Source organism: Paramisgurnus dabryanus, chromosome 11 (genome assembly GCF_030506205.2).
Source record: "Paramisgurnus dabryanus chromosome 11, PD_genome_1.1, whole genome shotgun sequence".
NCBI lineage: Eukaryota > Metazoa > Chordata > Actinopteri > Cypriniformes > Cobitidae > Paramisgurnus > Paramisgurnus dabryanus.
Window position 1 is genome coordinate 23,958,564 of NC_133347.1, and position 20,306 is coordinate 23,978,869.

Below are 20,306 nucleotides of genomic sequence, written 5' to 3' on the forward strand. Positions count from 1 at the left end.
ATTGAGGTATTATTACTACAAAAAAGGTTATTAGGAGTACACTGTGTTAAAACACCAACTAATAATAAAGCAGCCATATGTCAGTGTGTCCTGGGACTGGCATGCTCCCGTGACCACTCTAAAAATACAGCAGAGATCTCAGTAATGTGATCTTACAGCTAAACACAACGTCTGAAGACAGAATGATTATAACTTTATACCTGGGTTGGGATTGTTATGGAAACACTCAAGATTCAATGAAAAACCTGGATGTTTGGGAATGGAAAGGAGCACACAGAACATCTCCTTAATTTTTCTTTCAATAATCCACCTGCAGATCCTCGGCCTCTTACCTTGTGCACACTTTTGGGATTCTCCAACCATGCATAGTACATCTCCTCAACATAGTTAGAGCTTGTTCCATTCAGAAACGGCTCTGCGGCCACCGGCGCCGTGTAGCACCTGAATGGCTGAAACGTCCTTGGTTTGGCCACTGGCCTCTGCTGTGATAAGTTTTTAGCATTCTGTGAGGCCGTGATCGGCCGGAGCCGTGCCGCACAAGTCCTTAAGCGGTGCATCGCAGTCTATAAAATAAGCGCCACCCACACTCACAAACGTGACAGTGTGAGGTCCTGGATGTCCTCAAGTGCCACCACAAAAAAAGAGAAGTGTCAGGCCTTTCTACCCCAACGAAACAAGCTTTTGATGTCTTTGATTTTAGGATCCAAGGGCCTTGAATTTCAACTCTGTCTTCTGTTTGCACTCTGCGGGGAAGGTAAATCAGAGGATGTCAAGCAGATGGATTATCTCAACAATTAAATGACAGAAAAATTGATTGATAGAGTAGTACAGGTAGTCTTATAAGTAGGAACATTTAGTAAAAATCAACCCGGGATATAAAATGTATGCATTAATGACATTGTAAGTGCAAAAAAGCAACCATTTACAATCACATACAACAGTAGGTGCAATTTTTCTCAGAATTCAACAAAAAGTGTTTCAGTAAAAAGTGCTGGGCAAAGATAAATCACGATTAATTGCATAAAATACAAGTGTTTTTCAATAATATGTGTGTAAATGTGTAATTATTATGTATATATAAATACACACACATTCATGTTCATATATACATTACAATTTTCAGAATTAATATGTATGACTGTGTGTTTAAATATATAAGTACACACATATATGTTATGGAAAAATGCACTTATTTTGTATGCGATTAATTGTGATTAATTTTGCCAAGCACTTAAAATTATAACTTGTTTTTCATTCTGTCAAACAACATTTCTGCCAAATTCCTAGCAAAAATAATTATTTGCAGAAAATCTAAACGTTTAAATGAGAAAAAAGATGCAATGTTTTTGGTAGTCAAAAGTTCAAATTAATTTTTAAACAATGCTATACTAAAAGTTCCTACATGTATTTTAGGAACAATTAAAAAATGAATATTATTCTGGTTTACAATAACATCTTTAATGTGTCTTGGCACATGCTCTGTATTTTAAATTGCTGGGACTTCATGTCACACCTGAGGTTTGCTTTTGTTGGAATTCAACAGACACTAAACTGGAACAGACACAATTTCAACATGTAGAAGATGATGATTAAAGAAAAAAACTGAAGTGGTCTCTTAATAGTTTCCATGGCTGCATGAAGCGCTACCATAATGGTTAAACTAAGGTGACACAGCTTCCCTTGGCACAATGGATGCATCCAGAGCCGTAACGAAGGTCAAGTGTCAAAGAGCCAGGCAAGCTTTTGAAAAAGACCAATAGCTCAAAAATAAACACTCTGAAAAAGAAATCAGTTATTGTGGAATTTAACTAATGATTACTCAATACAATAAAAAACACTGATATGCGCAGGTATACGATTTATGGTACATTTTTCCTTTTTTAAAAGATGTTTAATTGACATCCTCCTAAGGCACAGAAAGAAGTGATGGTCAAATATGTGATAAAAGATTGTATCCCAGGAACTGTCCATACATTAACTACACATGCTACTACATGCTACAATAGTGCCACACCTGCCTTTGAAAGTTGTTTTTCTAACTAACTGATGTGTAAAGTTTGCATATAACGTTAGTTTTGTTCAGTGGTGTCATATGCTGACTGGAGTTTAAAACATATGTGATCAGAAACGTCTAAACCACTTGTGTAAAAACAAAACTTAAAGTGTAACTAAACCCTTGGTCAGAGCCTGACTCCACCCACTGCAATATTTGAAAAATGCAAGAAAAGTGGGCAGATCCCAACGGAGATAGAGGGGACGAACTAAGTGTGTGGTGAGATCGTAACAAGGGCGTGGTGAGCTTGAACCTGCTTACGTCACGAGTTATTTCTTGGACCCAACATCCAATAGGAAAATTCAACTGCAGTAGCCACCGTTCAACCTGAAGAGGGCAGCACTCAGACGTTTTTACACCATATATTGTAGTATTGAAACACTTTATATCCAAATGTCAAAAAACTTACTAAAATCAATGAACAGCACTAATAAAGCATCATTCTTACAGATCATTAACTAAAAAAAGTTGGTTTAGGGTTTAGTTACTCTTTAACTTTAAAGGCAACAAAATAATTTCCCCCACATGCTACTTTACTTAATTATTATGTTATAATAATTTTCATAGTTTAGTAGCCTATTATTTGTAACCACAATATGCAATAATGTTATAATTATGTAAGCCTTAAACCCTGATACTTCCTATGTAGGGAGGAGGCATCCGATCTGGTGCAAGTGAAACCACATAAACTCTGTCCTATTCAATAATAAATCAAATAAGTTGAATTCTCTCTGACTGAGTATAACCATGTGGCCGAAATAAACATGGACCCTCATATCTTCCACCACCACACGCCTATGTTTTGACCTTGTGTCTACATACCACTCCCCTTTACTGACAACTCGCTCATTCCCCTCCCACTCCAATGTTTCTATGCGTTTATTCGCTGATTACGCCTAACCACGCCCACTTTACATTACTAGTGAAAAGCTATTGGAGAATCGAAGCGTCAATCATTTTGTCCTTTTGCTAAACATGGGTCGTACAAAATATTAGCAGCCCATGCTAACTGTAAAATCAGAGGCCGACACATTGTCCCTCACGTAATGTAAACATTTCCTATTTACTTGCCTGTTATGTTTGTACTCTTTTATCCGTTTAACGGATAAATACTTCATATCTACACATTTCCGTTGATGACCATAAAACTTTAAGATAAGCTGCAATAATTTGCTAATTTAAGGTCGACTCATAAACGTAGTGTTGTAACTTAACATGTCGGTATCATTCTGTTAATCTGATAAATAAACACCAACTTTTATATAGCTTATATTCAGATAACTTTATGCCACACTACGCGAGCAAGCTGCTGAAGTCAAATGAGACGCGCGCCTCCTCTGCGTATTTTCAGCGTACAATATTACCAAATCTTCTTATGTGGGCGGACTGAAGTGTGTGTACATATACACGAAAATAAAACACTTACTTATATCGACGGCCGTGTTAAGTCGCTCATGCACCGGAGTTGTCAGCGGCTCCGTTGACCCCTTGTGCTGTTCAAGACTGACAGTAGCGCGAGCACCGGAACTGTTCCGTCACGAGCGACGTCATCTGTATTTGACGTCACCACTAGAACTCGTCTTGAAATAATTTCTTTACAAATGTATTTATATTTCTATAGTCATATAGTATAAATTATAAAACTACTACAGTAATAGTATCACTGTAATATTAACGTCTCACTTATACATTTTTTTTTTAAATAAAAAAACATTCACATTGCACGTTAAGACGTTTAGAAATTCACTTTAGATAGTATAGAAACATAACGGTGATTTTTATTTTCATAAGCAAAAACATCATCATCACAGTCAAGGTTGGCCAAGTATATTAAATTTATCCTATTTCCAAAAAACATCAAGCCATGATCCACCATTGTTTCACCTGTCAGGTCCACGTGAATGGAAATACAGTGCAAAAAATAAATTCATTGATTCAAACACATTAACACGCAGATATATAAAATAATAATTATTATCAGGCATGTATGGCACTTGGACAGGTACATAGGTCAATGTCCATGTTGGTCCAGGGCCAACATTCTCAGCAGCTATTTTTCAGGGTTTGGTTTAGTGCTAATGTTACATTTATTCATTAAGCAGATACTTTTATCCAGAGCGACTTACAAATATTTTAAAGCCAATGATAAGCACAAAAAGCTACATTTATAGTTAGCTAGTATCATGTTAGGCTTAAACTTGGGGTAAGGCTTTGTAAAGCATGTATATGGTTGAAAGTGGGAATTTAGTAAGAACATTGTTCATTCACTGGAATGTTGTTCCAGGACCTTTAAATGATATTGACCCAGGAACATGCCTTACTCGGGGGGAAAAAATCAGTACAAGTCGTTCTAACATCAGGACAGCGAACATTGCGCTCTGAAATATCAAGCTGTTTGGAGGTGACACATAGTAAACTGAACTATACACATACTATGTGATCTCGTCACAGGGAAACATGTTATTTACCAAGACAAAACGCTTATGGAAACATGCAGGCAAATTGTTTTCTGTCTTTTATGCAATTTCTGCAAGGAAGAAACTTTGTAGTTGTGGCATAGTATGTGGTATCATGCATAAAGTCAATGAGCCCTTAAACGTGACTATGAAAAACATAGACGTCTTGTTTTTACTGTTATTGTAGTTTCAGGTATTAAAATAAGAATCATGTTAACACCTCAACAAAACCAGCAGTAAAACAGAATCAGTTAGTTGTAAAAAGAAATAATATTAAGAAGTAGTAACCTGACATTAGACTCGGGGGGAAGATTTTTACATGGCAAATAAAAAATAGATTTTCTATAAAAGTTACACATAAATAAAAAGTATGCAAATAAAACTATGCATAAATGGTCTTATCTTGATGGGCAGCAACAACATCAAATGATAAAACAAGATCACTTGATGAATTAAGTCACTAATGAAGTAAAGCACCGTGGCATAAGAAAACCTGAATGTGAGGATTATGCTCCACAGTGCAAATGATTTGCAGTTAACATGGGCTATTTAAATACTCTTAATCACCTCATTAACTTGTACATATCTTAGGGATGCCTAGTCAATTAAATTACAGCATTTACCGTTACACATTACAAAAGGTAACGCAGTCAATAACCATGAATAACTGTGATATTTAAAAAGCAATTCCAAAAAAACAAAACAAAAAAACGTTAAAAATCAACACCTTTAAAGCCAGTCATAGGGTCTCTGTACATGTTCCATAAACAGTGACTATTATTGAAGTGCAATTGCTCGCAGTGGTCTTACAGAGCACATGAAAACATGATTATGGGTGTCTTTTAGTTCAGTGGGAGCCCTTTAAAAAGTTTTCGCGCTCCCATCCTATGTGATATATTGCAAATGGTGGTTTCTTTCACAACGGTGAATGTCTCTCTGCTTGATGGACACTTGACAGCTGTGAACAGACGGAGGGGTGCATAAGTGAAGGAGAGTCAAAGGGGGGTGTGACCACCTGATGCCTCTTTGGCTCCGCCCACTGCATTTTTCACACTTTGTCCATCCAGCTCAATGAAGAGAATGTTATACTGTTATACCGGGGGTGCAGGTGCTGGTCTTTGAGGCGCTATAGGAGCAGGTGGTCTGTGGTGAAAAAACAGAGAATTTAGTATCGGGGGCAGATTTACAATCTTCCAAAACTATTTAATGGTTCTGTATTGATGACAGAAAGGAATATAAACGTGCATCATGCCATACAAAATTGAGAATAACTACCGTGCAAATGGAGGTGGTGGCGGTCTGGTGGCATAAGATGGAACGGAGGCAGATTTATTAGTCTGGACCACCTGCAAAAAGACATATTTATTTGAACCCTTCATAAACACATATGCTGCCTCTGAAATTGCTAATTTTGACAGTACGCACTGCATTGGATGAACTACCTACTACTTTATCATTAAAAATGTATGCTCTGCATACATTTCGGACATACTGCATCCGCCATGTTTTATTAGGTATGTTCACATGCAACCAAATAATCCCGAAATTGCTAATTCTGACAGTATGTAATGCATTAGATGAACTACATACTACTTTTTGGTTAAAAATGCTCTATATACATTTCAGACATACTGCATCCGCCATGTTTTATTAGGTATGTTCACATGCAACCAAATAATCTGTTGGTAATCATATTGATGGCTCGAATTAAAAAAGCCTTCATGTAAACATCTTAATACGATTGAGGTCGACCTTAAGCAAATTTTGTTTGTACTAAATGTGGTGGTGTTCCAATCTGTGTTCTGATCATCAGGCGAAAAGTACCCATGTAAATACGTGAATCGTAGTATGTTCTCGATCGGATTCCAAAATACCTTATGCATATATGCAAAACAATTCACAACTAATATTTACCTCTTATTTACATATCATGTTTCTCGTCACAGAAACATGCAATAGTAAGGGGTCACATGCTGTACATTCTGCAGCGTTTATGTGTAATTTCATAACATAGAGCAATAAAATAGCGTTGTGCCTTTGAAAATTGTGTTTTATTTGAAAACTTTTTAAGACCAAATTTATCTGTGAATAAACATACCAAGTCAAAGTTGAGTTAAAGCGTGAACTCGAAGAGGGATGATGCGTTGCCAAGTCCTCTGTATTTTAGCGGAGTTTAGATTAAGACTATTTTAAAACTTTTTTCTCTGAATAGTTTTTTGGATGCTTTGGGCTAGTTTTGAACATCCATTGGGCTGGTTTTTATAAACGAATCTGGCAGCCTTGCGGTGCGCTTGGGCAGACGTTTGGGTTTGGATTCTATAGAATGTACATGTAAACAACATTTTAATCAGATTGCAATGTTTAGGGTGCATGTAAACTGTATTGTCGTAACCTGCAAAAGGATTAAATTCAGTCGGATTGACAATTTTGTGCATTTAACCATGTGACCGTATGTCCTTTGACCTATGACATAATCAGAACAACCGCGACCTTAATTTATTTATGCGTTATTTAACAAGTACAATTAAATAATGAGGAATACACTTAGAGACATCCAGTTAATAGATTTCAAGAATTTATTTTTTATTCATTTTTTTAAATTGGTTGGCTCCTCAACTCGAATGCACACTTCGTAAGTAGTAGGTACTTTTCGCCTACTGTTTTTCAAATACAATGAATTTGGACATACTACTCGCCTCTCATACTGATTTTGCCTACTTTGTATTATGGAAGTAGGTGATTTCGGATGCAGCGATGCAAATCATGCTTGTACTGCATGTATGCATTAAAAGTAAAAATAGATTTAAGATTAAAAAAAATCTATAAGATGACAACTGACAATTTGTCAGTGATACAAATAATATTTCAGACTTTTAAAATCAGCAATTATATGATCTTAAGTTTAAAGGATTTAGTTATGTAGCATTACCAGCATGTTTTAAAATATTGCTCAAATAAAAATATCTTAAAACAAGTCTGTTTCAAAATAATTGGAATGTAGAATAATACATTAAATAGCACCAACCCAATTACACAAATAGGCCATTATGGAAATAACTAGAAAAAGTAGCAAATTTAAAATGTTATAGCTTTAAATGAAACAACAGCATTAACGGGCTATTATGAGAAAGTGTGTATGCCAAGCCATTGTTAGTATAGGAGTGAATGAGAGAAAATATTAATAGAGCAGTGAGCGCTGAAGTACACTACCAAACCCCTCCACGACACAGGAAGTGCAGGGTTTTGTTTAAAAGCAGTGATTCCAACCCTGTTCACTTAAAACTCAATTCCGATGTAGCTTAATGATTAAGAACAACTTTTGGCAAATTAGGAACATATTTAAATCATGTCCAGGAACAAGGTTGGGAGCCACTGTTTTAATTGAAATACATCTCTCAAAGACAAACTAGGGAGACTAAAATAAACCATTAAAGACATCGCTGAGAAGCAGGGAGGAAATTGCATTAGCAACAGCGATAGAGATGCCCCACAGTACAAATTAAAAGCCCTTTAAAACAGACAGTATGCAATCATTTACCTCTGCTGGTGGCAATAACTGAGCCGTGTGCTTTACCATAGAGGAGAGAAAGAAGTCATTATCTTTATACCAGCAAAATATGTATCTTCAGTCTTTATTGCTTTAAAAGGATTATACATTTATACACAGTCATTTATTTTATATAGTGTATCTACAAATGCCTTATATTTATTGTAGTTTATTGTCATTGTCTCCTTTATTCTTATTGTCTCTTTGGATAAAATGAATAAATGTAAATTTATTGGATTGTACAACAGCACAAGGTGTGCAATACATATCAACTACAAAATAGATTATCTACCAAACTAACCTGTGAAATAAGTTTTGAAACGCTTTACATACTAATGATTTGTCATTTTAACTAAGCAGTTTTTTCTTTAACAAGCACAAAACAATCATAGTTGTATGGGCATTCACATTTTTAAGGGAGGACACAGCATATAGCCTGAAAATTACATCAATTACATTTCTTTACTTTAAATAATTAAGTCACAAAATTGACTGCATCCTAATGAGATTTGTTAGCTATACTTAGGACCTCCTAAGTATATTTTATACTTTTTCTAGGGGGTACCTAATGACTTAAAGGGGGTCCTTGATCCCCCAGCCCCCTTCAATTTGAGAACTGAATTATATTTATAATTATAAATGATTTAATATAAAAATGATCCACTGGTATTGGTCAAAATGGTTATAACAACGAACAGTGGTGATTTTTAATATTTTCATGCAGATGTACTGTGAAACATTTAATATCTAAAGGTATAGTAACGTGAGTTAGTAATACACTAGTTCTTTGGTTAGATTCAAGCTAGCAGTACATTAAGTGAGTTAAACAGCAAAAGTATCTCAGTTTGCAAAGAGTCTTGCTGTGTAAAGGATTTGTGTTTTGCAGACTCACCCCATCCTTTACTATACTGTTAGGGTTTCCCCGTTGGGACACAGTGGTCTGCGGTCTTCTGTCAGCTCTGAATAAACAATAGGAACAATTTATAGAGACAACTAATCAATGATTATATACCATAAACATCTAGCTAAAGTTCACCACATTGACATCCTTTGTTATACATTTCTTAAAAGAAAACAATGTATATGTCTCTCTTAGTAGTTTATATCAAATAAAACTTTTGTTGGCAAAGCTTTACATGTTAGTCTTTATACTCACTCGTAGCCCTGAGAGCGTTTCTTTCTGAAAAAGCGTTGCTTAAGCTCGTTCCTCTTGAAGAACACATACAGACCCAAAACCAGAAGAGGAAGAATCAGGAAGAAGAACACAAGCAGACCATCTCGTGTAGAAGTATCTTTATCTGAGCGAGAGTTAAAGTGAAATTAACCTAACATGCCAGATCAAGGTAAATAGACTCTAGTTAATCTCATTTTCCCGTGCAGCATGTACTGATAATCCGACCCCTTAATGAAGCTTAAGTGGTCTTACCGTTCCAGGTGGGGCCGCTGTCTATGCTCCCTCCGTACCCAGTGGCTTCACAAAATGGAGGAGCCCATCCGTATTCACAGTGGCAGTTTTTATTGCTGTTACACATCTGAAGCAGTCAAAAACAAATAAACACACTCAAACACATTTTACACAAGGTCAAATTTAGGATATCGTGGACTTGAAAGTGATGAAACATAATGACATGGAATTATGGGCAATGTATGCATATGTACCCCATGGCCGTGGCATTTCTTTTCGCCGTCACAGTCGTAATTTAGCACATCTGCACTTTTGCATTCATAATTAAAACAAACCTGGAAAACAAATGTAAAATGTTTTACACAAGCAAAGACAAATCACAGAGTATGCATAGACTGCCTGTGTGGGCATGTATGGAGTTAGAATGGTTTCATATTAAAAATTAAAAGTAAACTTTGTCCTTAAATTTGATTTAAGTGGCCAAATACACTTAATAGAATTAGAAAACGCAACAAGAAACACGGTCAATGTCATACTTTATTTAAAGCAGAAAGTCAATTTGGGTCTTTTCTCTTCATCACCTTATTATCTCCACACTTGGTGCCTTCATTGACCATGCCAGGATCCGGCACATCAGAGCCCAGCTGAAAGTCCACACCATAGCAGAAAATGCCAGCTATGCGGCTCTTGATGATTGCCGGCTCGATGCTAAATATGACTGAATCCTCAACGTTCTCACACTGTAGTTTCCCACACATGGCATTCCTGTAAGAATAAATAAAGTGTGTGTTCATCTGGATTGGGAAAAAAATCAAATTTTAAGAATTGGCTATCTGTCAGTATGAGAGCTGTACTTTAACTTAAACTGGCCACACCCCATGAGATGTTGAACACATTTACTGAATTGAAATTAAAATAACAGCAGTGGCGGCTGGTGACTTCTCGTCCGAGGGGCGCAAATTCAAAATATGTGTTTGGAGTGTCATATCAAAATGTGTTTTCATTGCGTAATGTGAACCTGTGCATCAAGCCAACACAGAAACGTAACATTTAAGTATCAAAGCAAAAGTAAGCATCTGTTTGATCATAAACCCCTTCGAAAGCGTCTGCAGCAGGCACGTATTTTGACATGACGTGTGATGCACATTAGTTTACAAGACGCGTTGAACACATATTTTGACATGACGAGCCACACACAGGACGGACTAAATGTTGTGTCGAGCTTCGCATCATGCACCCTCGGAAAATAAGTCACCGGACGCCACTCGATTAACAGTCACACAATAGTTCGGGGAATTTTGTTAGTCCAAAACAAGTATTTTGACAAAAAATTCATACATTTACAATGAAACATCAGCTCTGAATAGTGTTTAATGTAAGTGAAAGTTGTGTCGTGTTGCTGTGTTGTACCTGCTCTCACACTTCTTAAATCCACTGGAATGATACCCACAGTTTCCAAAGCGATCGCCTTTAGAGTTCACATCCTTAAAACACAGCCCAGGAGCGGCTTTAGCCTCTACACAAACACACGCACACACGTTACATTTTTAGTACTGTTATATCAATAGTTATTTTATTTAAAATATTTCTTTCTTTAATAAACAATAAATAAGCAAATACTTTAAAAAATGTCCTACTGTTTATTCATATAACCTACCTTGCCAACAGTTCTACAACTTTTTGTTTATTTTCGTTTTCCTAATGAAAGTCGGTGTAGCACGCCTGTCTTATTAGTAAGTGCTACACTTTTGTGATGATATTTAACTTTTCTTAATCATTAATAATATTACCATTTGTTAAAAACGTCACTCTTTCACATGATGTCAAAATATTGAAGCTCCTCTTACTGCAAAACAGTAGATGGTGCAACTGAGTCACTGATATTTCTAGATTTTAAACATACACCACTTGCGGTTTTAGTAAATATGCTGATTCTTTCATGTTTTAAAAGACTATGAAAAAATCTAAAGTTGTCTTGCATCAGTCTGTGATATTACAGGAAACATCTGATACTTATACTTCCTACTGCTGTTTCGCCATAAAATGTAACAATCATAATCATTCAAACTCTTATGCTTACCTCAGCGGCAGCACTTTTAATGATTTTAACAAAAGTTTAATGCCTTTAGAAAATGTTCTTCTTTAAATATATGAACATACAATATATACAATAAATTTTAAGCAAAAAGATGAGATAAATGTATTTTTGAAAAAGACTTTTGTTAAAGATCAGATTTAAAAATATGGTCAAACTAATACAGAGTTCTTACCGTTTTTGGTAAGAGCGCTACCTGGTGGATAATAGTGGAAATATGGATTGTCCTAAAAACTCCTCATTGGCAGGAAAAAAGTTAATCCCTGTATGCACTTTACTATTATAGACTTGAAATTTATCTTCACCCACTGCTTGGATCAACAATATTGTGCTATATGTGCTATATTTTTGTGGAGGTATAGACAGTTTTCATCGAACGCACATCTGTCATGGTTATGCGTGGTTATTACCGCCTATACAATCTTTTGTACGTATTCTTGTTCATACAAAAATCCCACTTTAAAGTTAAATGGCAAAGAATGTCTGGAAATCTATGTTAATCTTTTCCACCGACACATTAAAGCAAAATATACAAACCAACTTGGTAACACTTTACACTGTATTAGTTAACATCAGTAAATGCATTAGCTAACATGAACTAACTATAAGCAATATAATTTTTCAACATTAGAGCTTAGAGCATTAACTAAATGTAAAGTAAACGTATAAGTGAATACTGAAAATTAACGTAAACTAAAATGAAGAAGTACTGATCACTGTTAGTTCACTTTTTCAAAAAACATTTTCTTCTGGTGATCGAATTCAAATTTTTTGGGAGAGTTTTGTGTGTATCCTATATAATCACACCTGTATAATAACTACAATGTCTACTCACTGCTGCCGAATATGGCCTGGCACTGGCTGTCGTAGTGCTGGCATTGGCCGTTGTAGCAGTAAGACTGGTTCTGTTTGCAGGGATAACCGTTCTGTTTAAAGACATCATTCTGACATAGGGCAGATGAGCCGTTACAGTACTCTGGTAAATCACATTCATCCGTTTTGCTCCTGCATTCGGTGCCACCAGGTAAAAACTGACAGATAGAAGAAAAGGCATTACATTTTGAGTGATTCACACACAAACAAAAAAACTTGTAAACAGAGCTGTCGTGTCAGAAAGGTTAAAATTACCCTGCAGTTCTTACAGCAGACACCAAATGCACACTGAGCACCTGACCTCAGCTTACAAGTCTTCGGCTCACAGCAAGGGTCCTTCATGCACTCCTGAAACATCCACATAATAATCACTTTATTTATTTAAAAACAATCTGCTCTCTCTATCTTTCAATATCTCACTAGATTTTCCTAGATAGCGATATAGAATGAAGACGTTTCCTGCTTGTCAGATCTTCGAAGAAATGATCCTACGTGTGTTTTCTCCACACGTTGTCACTCACAACTACGCTGATTACAATAAAACCATCTTCTGATAAACAATCAAAACTGATCTATTATCAATCAACTCACTTCCTCTGACCCACAGTCACACTCTTCACCCACGTCCACCAGCTTGTTCCCACAGAAGGGGGTGCTGTAGGCCTCATCCGGATGCGGTACGTTCAGCAGACATCGACCACCTGAATTCAGGATCAGCTTCTCAAAATCGTCAGCACTACAGCTGCTGAAGTTACCAGAACCACTGAGAAAAAGAGATCCGAAGATTGTAGGACAAATAAATTAAAGGTGCTCTGTGTACATTTGATATTGGTGCATCCCTAGTTATAATACATACAAATAAATACACAAACACTTACGTTGCCCCTGAGTTCATGATGCAGTGTTTGACATCACATTTACAGTTTCGGCCATCATCATGGTTCATCCCAAGATTGTGACCGAGCTCGTGAGCCACAATGGAGGCGAATGACCTCACATTATCATTGGGGAACTGAAGGAAGAACACATACGCACACAAAGATCATACACAGACTAAGAGCATGTTGCATGAGTATCTGTAACATATGAGGAGAGGATCAGTCTTTCATACCGAATTAATTCCACCACTATGACTTCTGGAACAAGCTGTCCCGACGAAAGCCATGCCTGCTGTTCCACCAAATCCTTTTTTTCTGGAGAGAGAAAGACAAAGCGATAACTAGACTTTTAATTCGGAATTCATAGCTGAACATCATTATCAATATGAATAATAAATGCAACCAATTTACAGCGGACACAATTTATTGATCCTCTACAGTGGGTCATATAGCAGAACTTTGCATTAACAGGGCCAATGTCATTGGATCCATAGACTGTAAACAAAGATGGATGACGCCCGTTCGCTCTCTTCCACTGGTGAAAAGTGAAACCGACAGTGTCCCGATACGACGCTGAAATCTTGGGTCTTGAGTCTGCACAGTAGCGATTTCGGGACTAGTCCTGCGCAGTAGTGAGCCGGAAGTGAAGCTGTGAAATCAAGGCCCCGCCCTCGCAGTATGCACATATGACAGCTGTCAATCATGACGTGACACCACCATTTTTAGCATTAAATAACTAACTAAAAACAAATTTATTAAAAAAAAACACTTGAATTTACATCAGCGTGATAAAACTACATTAAAAGGTAATTGAAGTGTAATTAAATTGTTTAGTTGGTCTCCCATTGAATAACATGGGGAGGCGGGGTTTATGACCTATACTAGGACCAGTCACTGGGGGCGATCGAGACGTTTTGGCTTCACTTTTCAGGGCTAGTGCTTGGTTGGATCCCCAGGTAGAAAATAAACAGAAATGTATACATTGTAATGCAGTGTTAAGTTGCTTTGGATAAAAGGGTCTGCCAAATGCATAAATATAAATGCTAAATATTTCCCTGCTTAATATACAAACAACCAGTGGACGCTGACATGAAGATAGACTGAATTCGAACCTACATCCAGTTAAACTCAAGAGCACTGGGTCAAAAGGCATTCGCTTATGTGATATTGCTTTATTAAAAGTAAAGTACTTACAATATGAGCTGAGCACTATCATGGCGACGGCGTTGGATGAGCTCTCTCTCCCTCCATTGAGTAAAGCGACCCAGCACTTCTCCAGCACTGCCATCTGTACTGATGAGGTTCTGCATAGACCAGATCTCCAGACCCACCAACACAATACGAATATTTAAAGGCACGTACATCTAAAAGAAAGATGGAGCGGAAGATCAAGAACGAGAACGACAAGGGTAACCTATTAATAATCGCTATTTAGCCATATAACAGGTCTCAAAACCCAAATGTAAGCTTACGCTATCAACGTAGTTTGCGATCTGAACCATTTCCTCTCGCACCGCCGTCTGATCTCCCTTTTTGTAGTTAAACTGTAAAAAGAAACAAAGAGTTATAAGGTGAGAGAGAGAGAGACTGACAAATGCAATGCGATCACACGTTTTCAACCCACACGTCTGCCGAGTGCTACTGGCTGACATTTTATTGTGTACAGCACATGTACCAGACAATCACAAATGATTCATATCTGCTAATAAATGTGAGGCTAAATGGTGAAATGGGATGTGAAATTTCAGTGGGATGAGGACTTACTCTATCATTATCCACCACAAGAAACAGCTCCACATAGTGAGTCTGATGCAGCACGTCCCTTTTTTTCTGTTTGGAGAGATGGACCAAAACATATAGTTTTGTTTTAGTTTGGGGCTCCAGAGGCCCTCAGACATATTTATTATCAGAGACAAGTCTATATATAGAGTAAGGCCATATCAAAGATAGAAATCAATGTGAAATCAATAACTAAATGTAAACTTTGATGCTCTAATCTCAAAAGTAGACATCTTATAAACATGGCTGACCCGCTCAGATTTAAAGGATTAGTTCATCACACATAGTTAACTCACCCTAAATAGATGGCTGCCAGCTTGACTAAATGTGATATTATGGACATGACTATCCATATGTTGCCTTGACGTTCCTTCATCGTCATGGTTATTAAAATGAGGTGTTCCACAGGTAAGAGGTTCTGTTTTTACATCCTCCAATCGATACACCAAGTGTTCATCACTGGACGAACCTTCCAGTGGTTCAATGCCGAAACTTTCATCCTCTGTGTGGATTATACCCCTAAGATAAGGAAAATGCACTTTAGCAAGCAGTGTCTACAAACTTAAGTCAGGAATCTGTCAGGAATTACTTCAGGTGAATACTTTAGATTTGATTAGATAACGAGAATTTAAGAAATGACTGGTTTAAGAATACAGCGGGCAGTTGTGTCCTAATGGTTAAAGAGTCGGGCTTGTAACCCCAAGGTCGCTGGTTCAAGTCTCATGGCTGGCAGGTTGAGACTGAGGTGCCCTTGAGCAAGGCAGGTGCCCAGTTGCTCCCTGCAGTGCATGTGTTCACAACTCACTGGGATGGGTTAAATGCAGATGCGTATTTCGAGTATGGGCCAATTTTCTTGACAAATCTGGTCACTTTCCCTTATCCAGTTTATAATTAAATTGGATTAGACTATGAAAAGCAAAAGCATTATTAGTTTAAGCAATTTCTTCCACCATCCATTTAGTCTTCAGTAGAAAGGCAGCCAAAACCTCTGACAATGGCAGAATTTTATACTGTAGGTGGAAAACCTTAGTGCAGGGGCTTTTAAATCAACTGTTGGCAAACATGTCAGACTAGCAATCGAAGATTACATTTTTTGTCCTAGGATCATAGGAATCTCTTAGGATTCTTAAAGGGACACTGAATGAAATTGCAATATTTTTGTTGGTGCTGCTAGATTGGGCCAGAGATAATAACATCAGCTTAACTAATGGCATGAGTTTGTGATGGGTTATTTGCTGGGTGTGCAAATGTTAAGAGACATTCCACTTTTTTGAAAATGTGCTAATTTTCCGGCTCCCCTAGAGTTAAACATTTGATTTTTACTGTTTTGGAATCCATTCTGCTGATCTCCGGGTCTGGCGCTAGCACTTTTAGCATAGCTTAGCACGATCCACTGAATCTGATTAGTCCATTAGCATCGCGCTAAAAAATAACCAAAGAGTTTACTTGAATCTTCTGTAGTTCAACGTGTACTAAGACTGACGGAAAATTAAAAGTTGTGATTTTCTAGGCAGATATGGCTAGGAACTATACTCTCATTCTGGCGTAAAAATCAATGACTTTGCTGCCGTAACATGGCTGCAGGAGGCGCAATGATATTACGCAGCAGCCGAAAATAGTCCCCTTAGTAACTTTCAATAGCATGGGACTATTTTCGGGCACTGCGCAATATCATTGTGCCTCCTGCAGCCATGTTACGGCAGCAAATTAATTGATTAATACACCAGAATGAGAGTAAAGGTCCTAGCCATATCTGCCTTTTAATTTTCCGTAGGTCTTAGTACACGATGTAACTACAGAAGAATCAAGTTTTAAATAGGCAAAATATTGAAACTCATTGGTTATTTTTAGCGCGATGCTAAAGGTCTAATCACATTTAATGGAACGTGCTAAGCTATGCTAAAAGTGGTAGCGCCAGACTCGGAGATCAGCTTAATGGATTCTAAAACGGTAAGAATCAAATTTTTAACTGTAGGGGAGCTGGAAAATGAGCATATTTAAAAAAAAAAGTGGAATTAACATGTGCACACCCAGCAAATAACTCATCTCAAACTCATGTCATTAGTTAAGCTGATGTTATTATCTCTGGCCCAATCTAGCAGCACAAACAAACAGATTGCACTTTCATTCTGTGCCCCTAGGGGTGAATTGAATTATATATTTTAATTTTTTTTACATTATTTAAAGAGATTATTTTTAAACCATAAACCACGCAAAAACATTGCATTACGACGACATAACATTATTTTAAACAACGTTATAAGGGCTCTTTAAGGACATTTAAGCTAAACCACAGCTGCAACGGGAAAAAGTAAAGAATTCCAGTTTATTACTGATATCATTAAACAGAACTGGTCTATTTAGCAGTCAGCCCCTTATACACAATTGAGGCACCCTATCAGTTCAAAGCATCTGTTTGGTGATGTAGTAAAGTCGCATTTTACCTTAATCCAGAACACAGGCTGAGTGCTGCAGAAGAGCCCTCCACATCCTCTATGTAACCACGGTAATGACAGTGACCCTGATGACAAGATATTTCAGATATGAGACATTACATCAAAAACATAATGGAACTTGAGAGCCATTTAAACATTTAAAACCTAAATTCAGTTCAAGGACTGCTCTTAAAGAAACAGTTCATTCAACAACATGAACATTTACTCATAATTTACTCTCCGTCATAGATGTGTTCATGATTTGCCTTCTTCCACTGAACACACAAATATTTTTTTATCGTAAATATACAGATCAGCAAGTTACTTTCAAATATGGCAGCATGTTTAAAAACTTGTTCTCATGTGTCTTGTGACTAGTTTTCATAAGGTTGATTCACAATGATCTGGTAAATACTGACAATGACAGGAAATATGTATTACGTATTGCTGTATTAAGTGTGCCAGGCCAGCACTTTAACACACGTCATCAAAACGTTACATTTTTAAAACCCTAAAACACAGCCACACTGCATGAAAATGTCAGCGTTTGTTTGCATTTGTTGGCATATTTCTTAGGACACACAACAACCAATAATATTTTACTTTATTGATATGCATTGATATATAGCCTATTTGAATTTATTTTGAACATAACAAATATGTATTTATGGATATTTGATATTTCAATAGCTAAATATGTTGAATATATTATTTGTTTACCTTATGAATGTGGTAACCCAGTGGTATCATTTGAATTACTTCAATAATAGATGTTTGTGCTTTTTTGAACGTCACCCAGTTGAGCCCCATATAAAAACAATTTTCATATTTTGGTCAACTATTTCTTTAAAATAATAATCTGACAACTTTTACTATGAAGCAGCTGAGAGATTGAGATGGTCCTCACTGCGGAACACAACATCCAGGGGGCGGGGTTGGATCTAGATCCAACTCCTCCCACTTTATATACCGTACTTTGTTCCGCCAAATGAACCAGTATATTTGCGTTGTTGCAGCCCGCAATTAGTTGCAACCTGTGGTCGCCAACGTTTGCTCGTATCAATTTAAATGTACGTTTGATTAATAATATAGTTAAGAAAGATTCATAATTTAGAAAGTATCACGGTTAGGTGTAAGGGGATAAGGACACGTTCCCGACAGTTTGATATCACTGAAGGGATTTATTTGTACATTATCCCACTTATTACACAGCTATTCCTATACGAGTAAATATAAAAACAAATTGATTTGATATATTTTATTAGCAAATTTTTAAAAAGTAAACCATCTACGAGGGAAACCTGTTTCCTAATGGCTGTAAGCAAAGACGCGTTAAAACAAGATCAAAGTCCATACAAGATAAACATTCAATTTATTCAATTTCTAAATAACATGCCATAGCCTATATTTTTTAATAATTATGCATATTTATACTGTATCCATTAATACGTCTTAAACTGCATGTGGTAAGATTACTCGTAGTAGGCTTACCCGAAATGTTTTACTCCAAAACAATATAGCAAAAAACTTACATTTCACCCTAAAGGCACTACTTTTATTGTAGTCATAAGTAAAGTTATTTTTTATTTCAAAATAATAACTTAATTTAGTTACGACTTAATGCGGAAATGGTAACGCAGCAACACGTGTATGACGTGTCTTGTGGTAAAACTGCCGACAAATTGGATCTCTGGATCGGGATCCAGCTCCGCCCCTGGATCTAAATCCAACCCCGCCCCCTGGATGTCGTGTTCTGCAGTGAGGCGCTACTGGAGAGATTGAGTAACAATAATAAATATGTTAAACAAGAAAATGTGAAGAAACAGCTGCACGTGTCTCACCTGGGACTGATCAGATTATATAATCATGTGAACTGTAGGTTAGACATCCTCCTCTACTAAGGGCCTCTATTAATACTGTGCCAAGCTGATTTATAAAGGATTTAAAGGGACTTTACGCACTCAAATGTGTGTCAGTTTTATATTTCACTCTGTCCATTTACATCACTTCTTCCTTCATGAATGACCATTTTTCCAAAATATAAACCACATTTCCATGCATATAAATAACTATTTGAGTCGGCATGGAACAGTTGGTTGTGCCGTGTGTGGCAGAGGAAAACAAGCGGTTAGCAGACAGGATGAGTCAGTCATTCAGCTGCACTATTGAATCATTGTTTTAGGATTCCTGGAATAACAGAAATGCTCAATGTAACCATCAGCTCCTAGAAATGTAGTTAGTATCACAATTCTCTGGGACAGTCGCACTGCATAACCCCTTATCCAAACAGACCATCTGTGAGGCGTGGTTCCCATTCTCTGGGAATAACATTATTAGAGAATGCAGAACTCTGTTATTCCAAAATCAATAAATCTGATAAAAGTTCAACAATAACACAATTTTATTTTTTCAAATTTCAGGCACAACCAATCACATTTCCCGGGAAAGGCAATGATCTCAGGAGACAAAAAGTAAACCTATCATTGGATTCAGACGTGCCTTGATGCGTTCATACCTTGGAATGCTGCCTCTGATAAGTTTTTTTTTTTTTTAAAGCACACTTTCTTACTGTACAGAAACACGTCACACTGATCTAGAATTTAGGCTTGTGTGATGACAATCATAAAAACCCAGACATGCTGTAAATATCCCATGGGAGATTATAAAGGACTTCCGTCTGTGTGGGTTGGCAAGACGTGCTGCTTCCCAGCCGCTGCGTTTTAAGCGGATGTTTCTTATGGGATCTTCCTGAACTCCAGACTCATCTGAACTCTTTGTATCCCCA

General features: G+C 37.0%; 3 protein-coding genes across 7 annotated transcripts in view; 1 reads left to right on the forward strand and 2 right to left on the reverse strand.

Moving 5' to 3' along the window:
* ogdha (oxoglutarate dehydrogenase a) overlaps window positions 1–3,609 on the reverse strand; it is a 34,353-nt gene extending 30,744 nt beyond the window's left edge. For all 4 annotated transcript variants that reach the window (XM_065247515.1, XM_065247514.1, XM_065247513.1 and 1 more), the window contains exons 1-2: window positions 3,480–3,609; window positions 333–743 (exon numbers count right to left, since the gene is read on the reverse strand). In XM_065247515.1, coding sequence (XP_065103587.1) covers window positions 333–557 — 225 coding nt within the window. In that variant the 5' untranslated portion in view covers window positions 558–743; window positions 3,480–3,609. The remainder of the gene's footprint in view (window positions 1–332; window positions 744–3,479) is intronic.
* nudt18 (nudix (nucleoside diphosphate linked moiety X)-type motif 18) overlaps window positions 1–20,306 on the forward strand; it is a 173,797-nt gene that overhangs the window by 124,935 nt on the left and 28,556 nt on the right. The window lies entirely within an intron of this gene.
* Window positions 3,807–20,306, reverse strand: part of adam9a (ADAM metallopeptidase domain 9a) — a 39,650-nt gene continuing 23,150 nt past the window's right edge. Inside the window, exons 5-23 of one of the 2 annotated variants that reach the window (XM_065247517.2) lie at window positions 17,531–17,607; window positions 15,383–15,605; window positions 15,072–15,137; window positions 14,780–14,851; window positions 14,502–14,671; window positions 13,541–13,622; window positions 13,308–13,441; window positions 13,021–13,192; window positions 12,685–12,777; window positions 12,392–12,587; window positions 10,872–10,977; window positions 10,043–10,226; window positions 9,716–9,796; window positions 9,483–9,588; window positions 9,213–9,354; window positions 8,949–9,015; window positions 8,048–8,077; window positions 5,785–5,855; window positions 3,807–5,652 (exon numbers count right to left, since the gene is read on the reverse strand). In XM_065247517.2, the coding sequence (XP_065103589.1) occupies window positions 5,601–5,652; window positions 5,785–5,855; window positions 8,048–8,077; window positions 8,949–9,015; window positions 9,213–9,354; window positions 9,483–9,588; window positions 9,716–9,796; window positions 10,043–10,226; window positions 10,872–10,977; window positions 12,392–12,587; window positions 12,685–12,777; window positions 13,021–13,192; window positions 13,308–13,441; window positions 13,541–13,622; window positions 14,502–14,671; window positions 14,780–14,851; window positions 15,072–15,137; window positions 15,383–15,605; window positions 17,531–17,607 (2,124 nt within the window). In that variant the 3' untranslated portion in view covers window positions 3,807–5,600. The remainder of the gene's footprint in view (window positions 5,653–5,784; window positions 5,856–8,047; window positions 8,078–8,948; window positions 9,016–9,212; window positions 9,355–9,482; window positions 9,589–9,715; window positions 9,797–10,042; window positions 10,227–10,871; window positions 10,978–12,391; window positions 12,588–12,684; window positions 12,778–13,020; window positions 13,193–13,307; window positions 13,442–13,540; window positions 13,623–14,501; window positions 14,672–14,779; window positions 14,852–15,071; window positions 15,138–15,382; window positions 15,606–17,530; window positions 17,608–20,306) is intronic. The other variant, XM_065247518.2, reaches the window with a different exon arrangement.